This window comes from Oncorhynchus mykiss, chromosome 14 (genome assembly GCF_057628025.1).
Source record: "Oncorhynchus mykiss isolate SJ-2025 chromosome 14, ASM5762802v1, whole genome shotgun sequence".
In the NCBI taxonomy this organism is placed as follows: domain Eukaryota; kingdom Metazoa; phylum Chordata; class Actinopteri; order Salmoniformes; family Salmonidae; genus Oncorhynchus; species Oncorhynchus mykiss.
This window is the reverse complement of record NC_143035.1, coordinates 25,881,858-25,901,362: the sequence shown is the minus strand read 5'-3', so window position 1 is coordinate 25,901,362 and position 19,505 is coordinate 25,881,858. Positions and strand designations below refer to the sequence as shown.

At 43.8% G+C, this 19,505-nt stretch overlaps 1 protein-coding gene and 1 long non-coding RNA gene across 4 annotated transcripts in view; one reads left to right on the top strand and one right to left on the bottom strand.

Moving 5' to 3' along the window:
• LOC149978334 (uncharacterized) overlaps positions 1–19,505 on the bottom strand; it is a 1,052,250-nt gene that overhangs the window by 934,294 nt on the left and 98,451 nt on the right. The gene's annotated exons all lie outside the window — the stretch shown is intronic.
• Positions 1–19,505, top strand: part of LOC110489032 (protocadherin-1) — a 388,535-nt gene that overhangs the window by 311,955 nt on the left and 57,075 nt on the right. The window contains exon 5 of one of the 3 annotated variants that reach the window (XM_036943185.2): positions 11,348–13,565. The exons of the other annotated variants lie outside the window; for them this stretch is intronic. Coding sequence (XP_036799080.1) covers positions 11,348–11,403 — 56 coding nt within the window. The 3' untranslated portion in view covers positions 11,404–13,565. Of the gene's footprint in view, positions 1–11,347; positions 13,566–19,505 lie in introns of those variants that run through there. 3 annotated transcript variants of the gene reach the window in all.

Here is a 19,505-nt window from a genome sequence, read left to right as displayed (position 1 = left end):
CATCACGTGGACTGGGATATGTTCCGCATTGCGGCGAACAACAACATTGATGAATTCGGTGTGCGAGTTCATTTGAACGTGCATTGAAGATGTCATTCCCATAGCAACGATTAAAACATTCCCAAACCAGAAACCGTGGATTGATGGCAGCATTCGCGTGAAACTGAAAGCGCGAACCACTGCTTTTAATCTGGGCAAGGTGACCGGAAACATGACCGAATACAAACAGTGTAACTATTCCCTCCGCAAGGCAATCAAACAAGCTTAGCGTCAGTATAGAGACAAAGTAGAGTCGCAATTCAACGGCTCAGACACAAGAGGTATGTGGCAGGGTCTACAGTTAATCACGGATTACAAAAAGAAAACCATCCCCGTCACGGACCAGGATGTTTTGCTCCCAAGCAGACTAAATAACTTTTTTGCCCGCTTTGAAGACAATACAGTGCCACTGACACGGCCTGCTACCAAAACCTGTGGACTCTCCTTCACTGCAGCCGATGTGAGTAAAACATTTAAACGTGTTAAACCTCGCAAGGCTGCAGGCCCAGACGGCATCCCCAGCCGCACCCTCAGAGCATGTGCAGACCAGCTGGCTGGTGTGCTTACGGACATATTCAATCAAGCCTTATCCCAGTCTGCTGTTCCCACATGCTTCAAGAGGGCCACCATTGTTCCTGTTCCCAAGAAAGCTAAGGTAACTGAGCTAAATGACTACCGCCCCGTAGCACTCACTTCCGTCATCATGAAGTGCTTTGAGAGACTAGTCAAGGACCATATCACTTCCACCCTACCTGACACCATAGACTCACTCCAATTTGCTTACCGCCCAAATAGGTCCACAGACGATGCAATCTCAACCACACTGCACACTGCCCTAACCAATCTGGACAAGAGGAATACCTATGTGAGAATGCTGTTCATCAACTACAGCTCAGCATTTAACACCATAGTACCCTCCAAACTCGTCATCAAGCTCAAGACCCTGGGTCTTGACCCCGCCCTGTACAACTGGGTGCTGGACTTCCTGACGGGCCGCCTCCAGGTGGTGAGGGTAGGTAACAACATCTCCACCCTGCTGATCCTCAACTCTGAGCCCTCTCCTGTACTCCCTGTTCACCCACGACTGCGTGGCCACGCACGCCTCCAACTCAATCATCAAGTTTGCGGACGACACTACAGTGGTAGGCTTGATTAACAACAACGATGAGACAGCCTACAGGGAGGAGGTGAGGGCCCTCGGAGTGTGGTGTCAGGAAAATAACCTCACACTCAACGTCAACAAAAATAAGGAGATGATTGTGGACTTCGGGAAACAGCAGAGGGAGCACCCCACTATCCACATCGATGGGACAATAGCTGAGAGGGTAGTAAGTTTTAAGTTCCTCGGCGTACACGTCACAGACAAACTGAATTGGTCCACCCACACAGACAGCATCGTGAAGAAGGCGCAGCAGCGCCTCTTCAACCCCAGGAGGTTGAAGAAATTCGGCTTGTCACCAAAAACACTCACAAACTTCAACAGATGCACAATCAAGAGCATCCTGTTGGGCTGTATCACCGCCTGGTACGGCAACTGCTCCGCCCACAACCTTAAGGCTCTCCAGAGGGTAGTGAGGTCTGCACAACGCATCACCGGGGGCAAACTACCTGCCCTCCAGGACACCTACACCACCCTATGTCACAGGAAGGCCATAAAGATCATCAAGGACAACAACCACCAAACAGCCACTGCCTGTTCACCCCGCTATCATCCAGAAGGCGAGGTCAGTACAGGTGCATCAAAGCTGGGACCGCGAGACTGAAAAACAGCTTCCATCAGACTGTTAAACAGCCACCACTAACATTGAGTGGCTGCTGTCAACACACTGACTCAACTCCAGCCACTTTAATAATGGGAATTGATGGAAATTGATGTAAAATATATCACTAGCCACATTAAACAATGCTACTTAATATAATGTTTACATACCCTACATTATTCATCTTATATGTATATGTATATACTGTACTCTATATCATCTACTGCATCTTTATGTAATACATGTATCACTAGCCACTTTAATTAAACTATGCCATTTTGTTTACATACCCTACATTACTCATCTCATATGTATATACTGTACTCGATACCATCTACTGCATCTTGCCTATGCCGTTCTGTACCATCACTCATTCATATATCTTTATGTACATATTCTTTATCTCTTTACACTTGTGTGTATAAGGTAGTCGTTTTGGAATTGTTAGGTTAGATTACTCGTTGGTTATTACTGCATTGTCGGAACTAGAAGCACAAGCATTTCGCTACACTCGCATTAACATCTGCTAACCATGTGTATGTGACAAATACAATTTATTTGATTTATATAGACCAAAGAAAAGCCTAAATAAAAGATAGCATGGAGGAAAATCGTATTGTCTCGATATTAACAGTGAGCGGTGGTTCTCAAAGCATTGGTTCGCTTCACTTAGCATAGCGTCTTTCTTTGTCAAGGCAAACAACAAACTGATATGAAAATGCAGCAGAGGCACTTCATCTGCTTCTTCGTGCTATTGAACCTCGCTAGGAAACACAATGTACACTGTGAAATAACCTGACCATCATTGGTTTTCCTTCTCCTTTTCTTTTGTAGGAATTAAAGCACTTGGGATAGTGTGTTGAGAGATGTTTATGTAAATGCACACTGTCCTCAGCAGATCATTTCAAGAGCTAACATAAGAGAAATTGATATCTTGAATGCGCCGGAAACTTGAGCTTGACTGGGTAGCAATCAGCTTGCCATGGAGACACCGACAGGCATGTGAATCCTTCCTTGTCTCTTCCCTGATACCTTTGCCTTTTAGAAACATGGCAGGATTATTGAGTTAAGCATCTAGTGCTGTGGCTCGCCCCCATTTGATGGCGGCGAATGTGTTTTTGATAACAAACGCTGAGGCTTCTGACAGCTCGCTGTCTGTTGTCCAGTGTTGTTGATGTTATAGTTGTTGCCTCTCAAAAGCCTTTTATTGTCCCCACGCTGATACCCCTGGAGGTGTGCCACAGACTGATACCACTGGAGGTATACCACAGACTGATACCCCTGGAGGTGTACGACAGACTGATACCCCTGGAGGTGTGCCACAGACTGATACCCCTGGAGGTATACCACAGACTGATACCCCTGGAGGTGTACCAGAGACTGATACCCATGGATGTGTGCCACAGACTGATACCCCTGGAGGTGTACCACAGACTGATACCCCTGGAGGTGTACCACAGACTGATACCCCTGGAGGTGTACCACAGACTGATACCCCTGGAGGTGTACCACAGACTGATACCCCTGGAGGTGTACCACCGTTTAGATCCACTGTTGGTCAAGACAAGGACAATTGATACAGTGTACAGCTCCACTTGGTAGACATAGAGCTATCTAGAGTAATCTGTTTATCTATCTATCTACAGTGCCTTGCGAAAGTATTCGGCCCCCTTGAACTTTGCGACCTTTTGCCACATTTCAGGCTTCAAACATAAAGATATAAAACTGTATTTTTGTGTGAAGAATCAACAACAAGTGGGACACAATCATGAAGTGGAACGACATTTATTGGATATTTCAAACTTTTTTAACAAATCAAAAACTGAAAAATTGGGCGTGCAAAATTATTCAGCCCCCTTAAGTTAATACTTTGTAGCGCCACCTTTTGCTGCGATTACAGCTGTAAGTCGCTTGAGGTATGTCTCTATCAGTTTTGCACATCGAGAGACTGACATTTTTTCCCATTCCTCCTTGCAAAACAGCTCGAGTTCAGTGAGGTTGGATGGAGAGCATTTGTGAACAGCAGTTTTCAGTTCTTTCCACAGATTCTCGATTGGATTCAGGTCTGGACTTTGACTTGGTCATTCTAACACCTGGATATGTTTATTTTTGAACCATTCCATTGTAGATTTTGCTTTATGTTTTGGATCATTGTCTTGTTGGAAGACAAATCTCCGTCCCAGTCTCAGGTCTTTTGCAGACTCCATCCGGTTTTCTTCCAGAATGGTCCTGTATTTGGCTCCATCCATCTTCCCATCAATTTGAACCATCTTCCCTGTCCCTGCTGAAGAAAAGCAGGCCCAAACCATGATGCTGCCACCACCATGTTTGACAGTGGGGATGGTGTGTTCAGCTGTGTTGCTTTTACGCCAAACATAACGTTTTGCATTGTTGCCAAAAAGTTCAATTTTGATTTTATCTGACCAGAGCACCTTCTTCCACATGTTTGGTGTGTCTCCCAGGTGGCTTGTGGCAAACTTTAAATGACACTTTTTATGGATATCTTTAAGAAATGGCTTTCTTCTTGCCACTCTTCCATAAAGGACAGATTTGTGCAATATACAACTGATTGTTGTCCTATGGACAGAGTCTCCAACCTCAGCTCTAGATCTCTGCAGTTCATCCAGAGTGATCATGGGCCTCTTGGCTGCATCTCTGATCAGTCTTCTCCTTGTATGAGCTGAAAGTTTAGAAGGACGGCCAGGTCTTGGTAGATTTGCAGTGGTCTGATACTCCTTCCATTTCAATATTATCGCTTGCACAGTGCTCCTTGGGATGTTTAAAGCTTGGGAAATCTTTTTGTATCCAAATCCGGCTTTAAACTTCTTCACAACAGTATCTCGGACCTGCCTGGTGTGTTCCTTGTTCTTCATGATGCTCTCTGCGCTTTTAACGGACCTCTGAGACTATCACAGTGCAGGTGCATTTATACGGAGACTTGATTACACACAGGTGGATTGTATTTATCATCATTAGTCATTTAGGTCAACATTGGATCATTCAGAGATCCTCACTGAACTTCTGGAGAGAGTTTGCTGCACTGAAAGTAAAGGGGCTGAATAATTTTGCACGCCCAATTTTTCAGTTTTTGATTTGTTAAAAAAGTTTGAAATATCCAATAAATGTCGTTCCACTTCATGATTGTGTCCCACTTGTTGTTGATTCTTTACAAAAAAATACAGTTTTATATCTTTATGTTTGAAGCCTGAAATGTGGCAAAAGGTAGCAAAGTTCAAGGGGGCCGAATACTTTCGCAAGGCACTGTATCTACACTACATTGGCAAATGTATGTGGACACATGCTCGTCAAACGTCTCATTCCAAAATCATGGGCATTAATATGGAGTTGCTCCCCCTTTTGCTGCTATAACAGCTTGTACTCTTCTGGGAAGACTTTCCATTATATGTTGGAACATTGATGTGGGGATACACAAGAACATTAGTGAGGTCGGGCACTGAATTTAGGTGATTAGGCCTGGCTAGCAGTCGGTGTTCCAATTCATCTCAAAGATTGTCGATGGGGTTGAGGTCAGGGCTCTGTGTAGGACAGGCACGTTCTTCCACACCGATCTATTTTATAAAGATAAAAAAATACATGTTGACAGAGAGATGGAACCACAGAATCGTCTAGAATGTCATTGTCTGCTCTAGTGTTAAAACTTCCCTTCACTGGAACTAAGGGGCCTAGTCCGAACCAAACTTTGGAGTTGGCACTATTCATTAGGACAGGTAGCGTTCTCCTGGCATCCGCCAAACCCAGATTTGTCTTTCAGACTGCCAGATGGTGAAGCGTGATCCACTGCTCCAGAGTCCAATGGCAGCAAGCTTTACACCACTCCAGCAGATGCTTGGCATTACACATGGTGATCTTATGCTTGTGTGCGGCTGCTCGGCCACGGAAACCCATTTCATGAAGCTCCCGACGACCAGTTCTTATTCCGACGTTGCTTCCAGAGGCAGTTTAGAACTGGGCAGTGACTGTTGCAAACGAGAACAGACGATGTTTACCCGTTATGAGCTTCAGCACTCGCGGTCTTGTACTGTGAGCTTGTGTGGCCTACCTCTTCGTAGCTGAGCCGTTGTGTCACCTACACGTTTTCACATCACAATAACAGCACTTACAATTGACCGGGGCAGCTCTAGCAGGACAGAAATCTGATGTACTGACTTGTTGGAGATGTGTCATCCTATGACGGTGCCACAGTGAATGTCACTGAGCTCTTCAGTACGGGCCATTCTACTAACAATGTTTGTCTATGAAGATCGCATGGCTGTGTGCTCAAATGAATACACCTTACAGTAACGGGTGTGGCTGAAATAGTCAAAATGACTAATTTGATGGGTGTCCACATATTTTGGTCATGGAGTGTATTGGAAATTTTAATAAAAATTTTATAATTCATCATAATTTTAAAAAGGCTTACATTAGGCATCATTCTTGGAGGTGATATAGCAGCAGCATGTCGTTGTTGGAGGTGTTATAGCAGTAGGTCTTTGTTGGAGGTGTTATATAAGTATGTCATTGTTGAATGTGTTGAAGCAGTATGGCTTTGTTGGAGGTGTTATAGCAGTATGTCATTGCTGGAGGTGTTTTAGCAGTATTTTATTGTTGGAGGTGTTATAGCAGTATGTCATTTTTGGAGGTGTTTTAGCAGTATTTTATTGTTGGAGGTGTTATCAAATCAAATCAAATCAAATTTATTTATATAGCCCTTCGTACATCAGCTGATATCTCAAAGTGCTGTACAGAAACCCAGCCTAAAACCCCAAACAGCAAGCAATGCAGGTGTAGAAGCACGTAGCAGTAACCTACTGTTATAGCAGTATGATATTGCTGGAGGTGTTATAGCAGGATGATATTGTTGGAGGTGTTATAGCAGTAGGTCTTTGTTGGAGGTGTAATAGCAGTATGATATTGTTGGTGTTATAGCAGTATGATATTGCTGGAGGTGTTATAGCAGTAGGATATTGTAGGAGGTGTTATAGCAGTATGATATTGTTGGAGGTGTTATAGCAGTATGATATTGTTGGAGGTGTTATAGCAGTATGATATTGCTGGAGGTGTTATAGCAGTAGGATATTGTAGGAGGTGTTATAGCAGTATGATATTGTTGGAGGTGTTATAGCAGTATGATATTATTGGAGGTGTTATAGCAGTATGATATTGTTGGAGTTGTTATAGCAGCATGATATTGTTGGAGTTGTTATAGCAGTATGATATTGTTGGAGGAATTATAGCAGTTTTTCATCGTTGACCGGTTTATCGCAGCAGTATGTAGTTGTTGAAGGTATTATAACGTTGTGTCTTTGTTGTTTATATGTTATGACTCAGACATTCTCTGTAAATGTATTTTGTTGTATACTAGTCAATATTTAGCATTTAGTGCTAACTGTGTGCGTCATCTACAGCCTACGCAATTAAGTGTGTGTGTGTGTGTGTGTGTGTGTGTGTGTGTGTGTGTGTGTGTGTTTGTGTCTGTGTGTGTGTGTGTGTGTGTGTGTGTGTGTGTGTGTGTGTGTGTGTGTGTGTGTGTGTGTGTGTGTGTGTGTGTGTGTGTGTGTGTGTGTGTGTGTGTGTGTGTGTGTGTGTGAGAGAGAGATCGGGCACAAGATAACTTTATCAAAGTAATGGCAAATGTAATAACTCTTGAGAGCATCATTTTTAGATATTGCCAGAGGGTTATTTTCACAGGGTTTCCATCAAACCCAATTTCTACATCAAATCATTTCTGAGAAGACTTGATTGATTTTTTGCCAAAACATCTGTGTCTAGAGCCCAATATGTTCTTGTTTACTACTCAGCAAGGTTTTTGATTGCTGTCTCAATTCTGAGGTGAAAGCTCAGTCAAAGCAGGTAGCCATGGATACTGAATCAGGATAGACAAAGTCAACTTTATTGCTCAGTAAATGGAAAGCAGACAGGACGCTAAGTTATATTTGTATGACCATACATTTATCTATATTTGGGTGGGGGTCAATTCACATTCAAGACTCAATTCAGGAAGTAATTTGAATTTGAAATAAATCTCTTCTCCAATTTGAATTGAAATAAATTGCTTATCCAATTTAAATTCACTCCAACCCTGATCTATGACGGTGCATTCGGTAAGTATTCAGACCATTTCACTTTTTTCACATTTTGTTATTATTCTAAAATGGATTAATACATGTTTTTTCCTCATCAATCTATACACAACACCCCATAACGACAAAGTGAAAACAGATTTTTTTTAAATGTTTGCACATTTATTAAAAATATAAAACTGAAATACCTTATTTACATAACTATTTAGACCCTTTGCTACGAGACACAATATTGAGCTCAAGTGCATCCTGTCTCCATTGACCATCCTTCCGATCTTTCTACAATTTGATTGGAGTCCACCTGTCGTAAATTCAATTGATTGGACATGATTTGAAAGGCACACACCTGCTTAAATAAGGTTGACAACGCATGTCAGAGCAAAATCAAGCCATGAGGTCGAAGGAATTGTCCGTAGAGCTCCGAGATAGGATTGTGTCGAGGCACAGATCTGGGAAAGGGTACCAAAACATTTTTGTAGCATTGAAGGTCCCCAAAAACACAATGGAAGAAGTTTGGAACCCCCAAGACTCCTCCTAGAGCTGGCCGCCCGGCCAAACTGAGAAATTGGGAGAGAAGGGCCTTGGTCTGGGAGGTGACCAAGAACCCGATGGTCACTCTGTCAGAGCTCCAGAATTCCTTTGTAGAAATGGGAGAACCTTCCAGAAGGACAACCATCTCTGCAGCACTCCACCAATCAGCATTTATGGTAGTGTGGTCAGACGGAAGCCATTCCTCAGTAAAAGGCACATGACAGCCCGCTTGGACCATGAAAAACAAGATTCTCTGATCTGATGAATCCAAATACAGGTGTGCCAAGCTTGTACCGTCATACCCAATAAGACTCAAGGCTGTAATCGGTGCCAAAGATGCTTTAACAAAGTACTGAGTAAAGGGTCTGAATACTTATGTAAATGTCATATTTAAGTTTTGTATATTTTTATACATTTGCAAACATATCTAAAAATCTGTTTTTGCTTTGTCATTGCGGGTTATGTGTGTAGATTGATGAGGGGAGAAAACAATTTAATCCATTTTGGAATAAGGCTGTAACGTAACAAAATGTGGAAAAAGTCAAGGGGTTTGAAAACCGAAAGCACTGTATATACCCTACCAAGTCAGCAGCTTCCATATATCTGTAGTGAACCCACAATGACAAAGAATCTCAGGAATCTGAGAATCTCAAAGTGTCTTCATATCACACAAAATTGGCGATCCGTTACCCTCCTCCTACCTCTGTGTATCTGAGCTTTGACTCTGCACAGTGACCCAGCTGCAAGATCAACAACTAGCACAATCTGTAGGTGTTGGTGGGGTTATGGGAGGTTATGGAAGTGTAGATGTTGTCATACAAACCCGCCCGGCAGGAGGTAACCTTTAGAGTCAGGTACTGCAGAGGAGGTGCTAAACGGGGACGGCGTCAGGCTGTGTGTCTCATTACGCCCAGATGCTAGAGAGAGGAGAGAGATGGTGGAGAGGGAAGGAGGGAGGGAAGTGGCTGGGTCCTCTCTCCCCAACAGCTGTTGTCGTGTTAGAGGTGAGGAGCAGGATTATGGAAGGGCTCATCTCCCAGTGATTAGAAATAAGAAAAACAGATTGAGCGTGGCCACTACTGGCCCCTGTGGATCCATCACAGTTTCACCACCCGCTTGAGTGTGTGTGTGTGTGTGTGTGTGTGTGTGTGTGTGTGTGTGTGTGTGTGTGTGTGTGTGTGTGTGTGTGTGTGTGTGTGTGTGTGTGTGTGTGTGTGTGTGTGTGTGATGGTGTGAAAGCAAGAAGATCTCACAGTCTCACTACAGTTTTCAGGGTGGGATAAACATACATTTTCGACTACTAAACTTAAGCCTTCATTCCAATTGTGGGTTAAGGTTTGGGATAGGGTTAAAACAGAAAAAACCTGACGGTTAAGTTTAGGCATTTGGTCTGACTGGTTAAGGTAAGGGTTAAGTTTAGGCATTTGGTCTGACTGGTTAAGGTAAGGTTTAAGTTTAGGCATTTGGTCTGACTGGTTAAGGTAAGGGTTAAGTTTAGGCATTTGGTCTGACTGGTTAAGGTAAGGGTTAAGTTTAGGCATTTGGTCTGACTGGTTACGGTAAGGGTTAAGTTTAGGCATTTGGTCTGACTGGTTAAGGTAAGGGTTAAGTTTAGGCATTTGGTATTACTGGTTAAGGTAAGGGTTAAGCTTTGGGATAAAGTTCAAACATAAAAAATATATAATGAGTGATCCTTTGAGCTGGAGCATGCGGTTTAAATACTTCCTCTATCGCCATCCACAACACCAAGCTGCCAGCATACAAAATGGTAATAGGTGATCAAGTTGTCCCTGGTGGACGGTATTGAAGGCATCTCCATACGTCTTAGGGACCTGAACAAACATAAAATCCGGTGTACATGGTCTGACCTGGCTGGTGTGAGGATGTGTGTTTGCATGTGAACTGGCTTCCTTAGCCTACCTAGAATTAAATTGTGGCGTCTCGCCCACACAATCACAAACACCTGCAAACACCCTAACAGTGCTGCAGCTGACCTAAATTTAACCAGATTAAGAAGTGCAGAGTTACAAAGAGATACTACCCCTGTACACTTTCACTCTATCATGTTGATATTACTTGAAAATTACTAATTTCAACAATTAATCAGCGTACATATTTGCCCAACTGGTCAAGGTACACATGCAGTTGAACACACACAACATTAGTCCACCGGTTTGTACCTGCAGTATTTACGCAGCCATGACTTACTCTCTGGATAGGTCCATTGGTCTGCGATTAGAGAAAGTGTCAGAAGCATTGGTCTCACATAAGTGCATCCTGAGGACAAGCTAGCTGGACCAATTACATGGAGAATGAGTGGGGGTCTTTGTCTTCTTTGAGGGTTTAAATCACTCCAATTGAACCACACCACCCGAGCCCCACTTAAATGGAAAGGCCATCTTCACAAATGGGCTATTCCCAGAAAGCATGTGGTTTTGAATGTTGATCACCGTAATCTTTCTATTGATGCAAGGTTAAGTGGTCTCCCGTTGTTGTCATTTAGACTCAATACTATTCTAGATCTTTGAATGAAGTTGGGTTATGGTCAGTACTGGGATTCATATTAACCAGCACCAGTCATTTTGAGCATATTGCATTATTTAGGTATTCACTTTGTGTTATTGCCAGACATACTGTAAGGCTTAATGATCGTTATAGGGCATGCATAGTATCGTGGTAACATTAAACTGAAACAATTCATAAAGAATGTATTGTAAGTAGATCTATTTTGACGCGTAAATTGGATAACTTAAACCGTTTTTCGTATCTGAATTCTGTTTTAAGTAGCATACTTTTTTGTTTATAAGTAAGTGCATTTCTTTTTATTCATTTCTCAATTTTTTTTTCAATGAATTCTCACATTTTTGAGAAATTTTGCATGGAATGTGATGCGTTCCATTATGTGAGTGGTAAGACGTATCTGTCCTCTTATAGGTGCAGTATCGGGCGCTGATCAAGAGATGGGGGCCAGCCAAAAAAGACTGCCTTAAGACACAATATTTTTTTCTTCAAATTTTCAAAAAGATTGAGTGCACTCGCTTTTTCTCTGCTGCAGTTCAAAGGATCTTTTCCTTTCCATCATTTGCCTGTGGTCGTGAACTGCTTTTATCGCTTGATGTCTGTCAAATAGAAACTTGGTACAAGTCTCCTTTGTGGAGTAACGAAAGAAGGAGAAAAACTCTGACAAAAGTTATTGATAACTCCAAATAAAAACTGGAACTTTTGTCTTTTTGGAGGACAAGACTGGCAGTTGAGTCATCCTCCCTAAGATTTCCCTTCTCTTCTTTTTTAAATATTTTTGGAGCGGAACTCATACTCTGTGGATACTGCGGCCTTCTTCATACGGATCAATATCTAATGGATCCCTAACGTTATAACTGGATTCTTTTTTGGGCTGTCTTTTTGCGGTCACTGTGCTATCTCCTTCTTTGTCTTATTTGGACTGGTTCCACTACATGTGTTGGGGGGTGGGGGTGGGGGGGGGGGGCAACCCATCCTACCAGCCCCACTCCTCTCTGCCCCGTCAATCTTACCCCTGGTGACTGTCCGTCTGTTCATCGTCTGTGATTGACAGTCAGAGTAATCAGGACAGGGTTTGGCAGGTAGGTCCCATCCCTCTTCTCTTCTCCTGGCTGGCTAACCCCTCCCCTTCCCTGACCCCCTCCTAAAACCTACTCCCATAAGCAGATAGAGAGGGACAGATTGCTTTGGATCAGCCAATAAGGTTAGTTAACACCTGACAGTGAACACCTGACAGACTCTCAGTCTCAGTCACCTTCCCTTCTATCAGTCCTGCTTTGAGTTTTCTATCTGTCCCTCCAATCCTTCCTATCCCTCCGCCTCTTCACCTCCCTCTTCTCCTCTCCTCTCCTTCCACTCCTCCTCTCCTCCCACTCCTCCTCACCTCCCCCTCCTTCTCACCTACCCCTCTCCTCTCCATCCTCCTCTCCTCCCCCTCCTCCTCACCTCCCCCTTTTTTTCTCCTCTCCGTCCTCCTCTAATCGCTCTCCTCCTCTCCTCTTCACCTCCTCTCCTCCCCTCCTTCCCCTCCTCCTCCTCTCCTCTCCTCTCCCTCCTCCTCTAATCCCCCTCGTCCTCCTCCTCCTCTCCCTCCTCCTCTAATCCCCCTCCTCCTCCTCTCCCTCTTCCTCTAATCCCCTTCTTCCTCACCTCCCTTCCTTCCCCACCTCCCTCTCCTTCCCTTCTCCTCTCCTCTCCCTCCTCCTCTCATTGCCCTTCTCCTCTCCTCCTCACCTCTCCCTCCTCCTCTAATCCCCCTCGTCCACCCTCCTCACCTCCTGCAAGTGAAACATTATAATCTCAAAGAGGAGGAGACACATTTCAACCAAATCAACTCCCTTTTTTTCTAGTTTCTTTCTGCCAAGTCTCGCCTTTCAAAGCACCTCTCCTTAGTGAGAAGCAGTGAAAGTGAAAATTGTTTTGAAATGAGAACATTATTGTGACTGAGACCTTGGTCGGGCTGGCAGACTGCATTCACACACCCAAATGGAGAGCAGCTCCATAATGGGGAAAAAATGTATAAAATCCTAAATTCAGTAATTAGATTGTCTGGCTATACCGAAACTCACTTGCACAGACACAGTGGGCCAGTGCAGCTTTATCTAACATGCTGACACCAGTCCTTCTGTTCCATTAGACAGAACCAGCTCATGTAATCATGAAATAAAACATATACAGAAGGAAAGTCAACTGAAGACTGGTTCAAAAGAATAATCCTACATGGAAAGCAGCTTCTTAGTTCTCCATGTTGCACCTCTTTCGACCAGAAATTTGTATTTATGTAACTATTGTAAACAGTATTTATTATAGTATATGGTGTGTTTATGGGACATGGGGTAATGGTGTAAAGACACATTTGCTTTTAAGACATATTCATTAATATCTGATGATTTTCCTGTTTTTTGAATAGTTGATGGTCGAGTAATGCAATGACAATAACTGTAGTGGGAGCATCTAGCAGAACCTAGTCTCTTGTGTCTGTATGATAACTGGTGCTAGAGTCTGGTCAGTCCATGTGAGTCTGGGCAGTCCATGTGGTGAGTCTGTGGGCAGTCCGTATGAAGTACAGTACCTGTGAATGTACTTTGTATTCAGATACTTTTATTATAATAAAGTAAAACGTCTGTCCTTGTTTCTGTTTTGTGTAATCTTGGGTGGCTAGTACCTCAGGAACAGGTCTTTACACAGACCGGCTGAATGTGCTTGTGTAGTATTAGGTTACTCTGTGAACTCTTCTATACGACCATAATCATGAACATGATCAATGGAGGAAGCAGGATGATATTGGTAAGGATGATGTTTAGAAAGCTGATATGACTTGCTCAGAACCCTGGGACTGAACACCTCCCTCTGCAACTGGATCCTGGACTTTCTGATTGGCCATCCCTAGGTGGTGAGGGTAGGTAACAACACATCTGCCACGCTGACCCTCAATATGGGGGCCCCTCATTGGCGTGTTCTTAGTCCCCTTCTGTACCGCCTGTTCACCCACAACTGTCTGGCCATGCACAATTCCAACACCATCATCAAGTTTGCTCTGAATTGGACTCAGTTCCTCTGTGTCCAAATCACCAATTACTTAACATGTTCCTCTTACACCAGCACAGTCAGGAGGTTGATAATATTTGTCATGGCCAATAAGATCAAGTTCAACAGCTACGCCATTGAGATAATCTTTATTGGCTGCATCACTGCTTGGTATGACAATTGCACCGCATCGGAAGGCTCTACAGAGGGTGGTGCAGATGTCCCCAGTACATCACTGGGGCCGAGCTCCCTGCCATCCAGGACCTCTATACCAGGTGGTATGCATATTGACACACACACACACACACACACACACACACACACACACGCACACACACACACACACACACACACACACACACACACACACACACACACACACACACACACACACACACACACACACACACACACAAATACTCTCTTTATTATCTATCCTGATTGTCTACAGTCAATCACGGACTACAGGAAGAAATCCAGCCCAGTCACGGACCAGGATGTCTTGCTCCCAGGCAGACTAAATAACTTTTTTGCCCGCTTTGAGGACAATACAGTGCCACTGACACGGCCTGCAACGAAAACATGCGGTCTCTCCTTCACTGCAGCCGAGGTGAGTAAGACATTTAAACGTGTTAACCCTCGCAAGGCTGCAGGCCCAGACGGCATCCCCAGCCGCGCCCTCAGAGCATGCGCAGACCAGCTGGCCGGTGTGTTTACGGACATATTCAATCAATCCCTATACCAGTCTGCTGTTCCCACATGCTTCAAGAGGGCCACCATTGTTCCTGTTCCCAAGAAAGCTAAGGTAACTGAGCTAAACGACTACCGCCCCGTAGCACTCACATCCGTCATCATGAAGTGCTTTGAGAGACTAGTCAAGGACCATATCACCTCCACCCTACCTGACACCCTAGACCCACTCCAATTTGCTTACCGCCCAAATAGGTCCACAGACGATGCAATCTCAACCACACTGCACACTGCCCTAACCCATCTGGACAAGAGGAATACCTATGTGAGAATGCTGTTCATCGACTACAGCTCGGCATTCAACACCATAGTACCCTCCAAGCTCGTCATCAAGCTCGAGACCCTGGGTCTCGACCCCGCCCTGTGCAACTGGGTACTGGACTTCCTGACGGGCCGCCCCCAGGTGGTGAGGGTAGGCAACAACATCTCCTCCCCGCTGATCCTCAACACTGGGGCCCCACAAGGGTGCGTTCTGAGCCCTCTCCTGTACTCCCTGTTCACCCACGACTGCGTGGCCACGCACGCCTCCAACTCAATCATCAAGTTTGCGGACGACACAACAGTGGTAGGCTTGATTACCAACAACGATGAGACGGCCTACAGGGAGGAGGTGAGGGCCCTCGGAGTGTGGTGTCAGGAAAATAACCTCACACTCAACGTCAACAAAACTAAGGAGATGATTGTGGACTTCAGGAAACAGCAGAGGGAACACCCCCCTATCCACATCGATGGAACAGTAGTGGAGAGGGTAGCAAGTTTTAAGTTCCTCGGCATACACATCACAGACAAACTGAATTGGTCCACTCACACAGACAGCATCGTGAAGAAGGCGCAGCAGCGCCTCTTCAACCTCAGGAGGCTGAAGAAATTCGGCTTGTCAACAAAAGCACTCACAAACTTCTACAGATGCACAATCGAGAGCATCCTGGCGGGCTGTATCACCGCCTGGTATGGCAACTGCACCGCCCTCAACCGTAAGGCTCTCCAGAGGGTAGTGAGGTCTGCACAACGCATCACCGGGGGCAAACTACCTGCCCTCCAGGACACCTACACCACCCGATGTCACAGGAAGGCCATAAAGATCATCAAGGACATCAACCACCCGAGCCACTGCCTGTTCACCCCGCTATCATCCAGAAGGCGAGGTCAGTACAGGTGCATCAAAGCTGGGACCGAGAGACTGAAAAACAGCTTCTATCTCAAGGCCATCAGACTGTTAAACAGCCACCACTAACACTGACACTGACTCAACTCCAGCCACTTTAATAATGGGAATTGATGGGAAATGACGTAAATATATCACTAGCCACTTTAAACAATGCTACCTTATATAAATGTTACTTACCCTACATTATTCATCTCATATGCATACGTATATACTGTACTCTATATCATCGACGGTATCCTTATGTAATACATGTATCACTAGCCACTTTATACTATACTATGCCACTTTGTTTACATACTCATCTCATTTGTACATACTGTACTCGATACCATCTACTGTATCTTGCCTATGCTGCTCTGTACCATCACTCATTCATATATCCTTATGTACATATTCTTTATCCCCTTACACTGTGTACAAGACAGTAGTTTTGGAATTGTTAGTTAGATTACTTGTTATTACTGCATTGTCGGAACTAGAAGCACAAGCATTTCGCTACACTCGCACTAACATCTGCTAACCATGTGTATGTGACAAATAAAATTTGATTTGATTTGATTTGATTGCCTAGCCACTTTTACCCCTACCTACATGTGCATAGGCGACCCAAAACCTGGATTCGGTCCTATGTAGCAGAATGTGAAATAGTGTTTTTTACATTGAATAACATAAAGACTCAGAGCTAGAACATATCATACACTACAGATGAGGAACAATGGGAAAGTAATTCTGCTTTGAAAGTTGATAAACTTAACCCCATTTGAATGTTTTGGTACAGCTACTGGAGAACTCTTTTTTGTCTACACCCATTCATCATTATTCTCACCCTCTTAAGTCTTAGCCCCACCCATCTCTTTAAGGATCCACATGGGATGAGGCCATGTGCTAAACATAGTGAGTAAGATAGTAAACAACCAAAGATTGTAAGTGTAAAAGTGGTAAAAGTAGTAGCATACCATAAGAAAAAACTCCAGGTAAAAATACACTTTATCTCGTCCTTGGCCTATATCCTAATCTGACTTTGGTGCAGGTCATGTTGTTCTTCACATTACTATCTCCTGTAAACACACACTATATCAAATCTAAGTTTATTTGTCACATGCACAGGATACAGAAGGTGTAAACATACAGTGAAATAGTGGCAATATCAAAAACAGAAAGTGTCCAGATGAAAATGTTTAATAAATACTTTATAATTATTAGATGACCGCTTTCCCAGACACACTTGTCTAAATTGATGGGTCATGTGAAAGAAATGCTATAACCACCCCCCAGCCACATCTAGCTAAGTGGATGGGTCACTGTTGTCTAGACATGTTCATGAAATGCAATAGATGGCCATAATCACCTGGCTAACTTGATGGGTAATGTAATCATCTGGCGAAGTGGAGTCTTTTGTTAAGACAATGAACCGGCATAATCCCAATTCATACTACTACCATTAATAACGGATTGTCACAGCTGTAGTATGAATCTGCAGGTAGCTAAAGCTAACCAACTAGGTTAAATGTTAGCTTATTAGCTAACATTAGGCTATAACTAGCAGGACTAGTGACCAGAAGGTTGCAAGTTCAAATCCCCGAGCTGACAAGGTACAAATCTGTCGTTCTGCCCCTGAACAGGCAGTTAACCCACTGTTCCTAGGCCGTCATTGAAAATAAGAATTTGTTCTTAACTGACTTGCCTAGTTAAATAAAGGTAAAATAAAAAATAAATAAATAAATATTACTACACAGATCATACATGTAACGTTAGCTAGCGAGCCAGCAAGCTAATCTTCGCTAGCTAGCGAACAGTACAATTGAACTTACATACTGTATGCCTAGCTTCCGTAAATGAGTCACATATTAGCTATTACTTCAACTACCTCGCACCCCAGCACCTTGACTCGGTACCGGTACTCCTTGTATATAGCCGTGTTAAAGTTATTTATTGTGTTACTATTGTCTATTTTTACTTGCAAATGTTCTTACTTTTTAACTCTGCATTGTTGGGAAAGGGCTTGTAAGTAAGCATTTCACAGTGAAGTCTACACCTGTTTTATATGTAACATGTGACAAATATAATTTGATTTGATTTTGATTACATGATGTGTGTGTGTGTGTGTGTGTGCGTGTACATTCCCTTGAGACTCACCTAAAAGCCAACACTGTTGCACCACTGCATATAATAGGTACAGGTAGGACAAGAACAGAACTGGTGAGCCTGTCCAACTCTGTTTGGTTGAACTTGGGCAGTAACAGGAGTTAAGTGGATCAACACAGTCTATAATGAAAGGCCAGGCAGAAGTGTGCTGGGTCCCTCTCATTACAGCCATGGGTGATGACCAGCTCAATCTAGTGTACTGGTGGGTGGCTAAGTGCTCTGGTTAGAGCCTGTCACACACACAAACACAGACCCACACACACACTGACTTAGCGCCACTCTAGGGCTACAGTTCTGCTCTATCGCTAACAATGGTACATTCTGTGTTGTAATGATGGACAATAGGTACACACTGACCAAGACCATTCTGTTGGGTTAAACTGAAACACTTCTATTTGTTTTGTTAGTTATAGTAACATACTAACATAGGCCCTATTCAGCACTACTTCAGTACATACTCTCCTTTTTGCATTCAGGACATTACAACTCAATGACTGAACAATATGTATGAATACATTTTCACTCAAATGTTCTGACCTTTCTCTGCAGTTTACCTTTGAAACAATTCTGTCCATATAACTTTGCTATGTTATATTCATTTTAACACACACTCCCCCATTAGCAACACTGCAGTCCAAATCAGTCAAACTCACTCTCAGGTTTGAGTTTCCCAAAACATATGCATGTAAAGTAGTGCTTTATTTCTCTTGACGAACCAGGCCAACACCACTCGTATAAAACCTTAACATGTTGCTCCTTCACGCACACGATTGACCATTAACATACATTTTACAATTGTTACTTTCTCGCTGGGTTGAACATCTGTAAATGTCTTATTTGCTATGTTAGGCAGGGGAAACTACTGAGAGATTTGCACATATCCATATCTAGAGTGTCCGAGGCTTCATTGATATTGACATTTCTATTGAGGTGGAAAAAAGCAGCATACAATTATTTTCTCCACTCCGCATTTCGCATTTCATTTAGCCCCAAATAACATGTCTTCAATGACAGTCTCCAACTCAGCGCTGGAGGGGGTTGAGGGGGTTGCGGGCAGTGGAGGGGGAGGGGGTTGGAGGCAGTGGAGAAAAGGGGGTGTGGGGTTGGAGGTAGGGGAGGGGGTTGGAGACTGTGGAAGGGGTTGGTGGGGGTCTGTGGAGGGGGTGTGGTGTGGTGTTTGAGGAAGTAGAGGGGGAGGGAGGCCGTGGAAGGAGGCTGTGGAGGGAAGGGGGTGTGGGGTTGGAGGTGGGGTTGTGAAAACCACAGTGGCACACAGATACTGCATCTCCATTCTCACGTTCTAATTCTGGCATTGGGCGGATGATGGCGATGACAAGATGAAAGACGTGTTTTTTCTGTCCCTTTTCTTCCTCTGTTTTTCACACACACCTCTGAGGTTGTTGTTTTACCTCAGTGATTTAGGAGGAGAAGAGAAAAGTGTGTGTGTGTGTGTACATTATTTATCAGCCTGGGACCCAAACA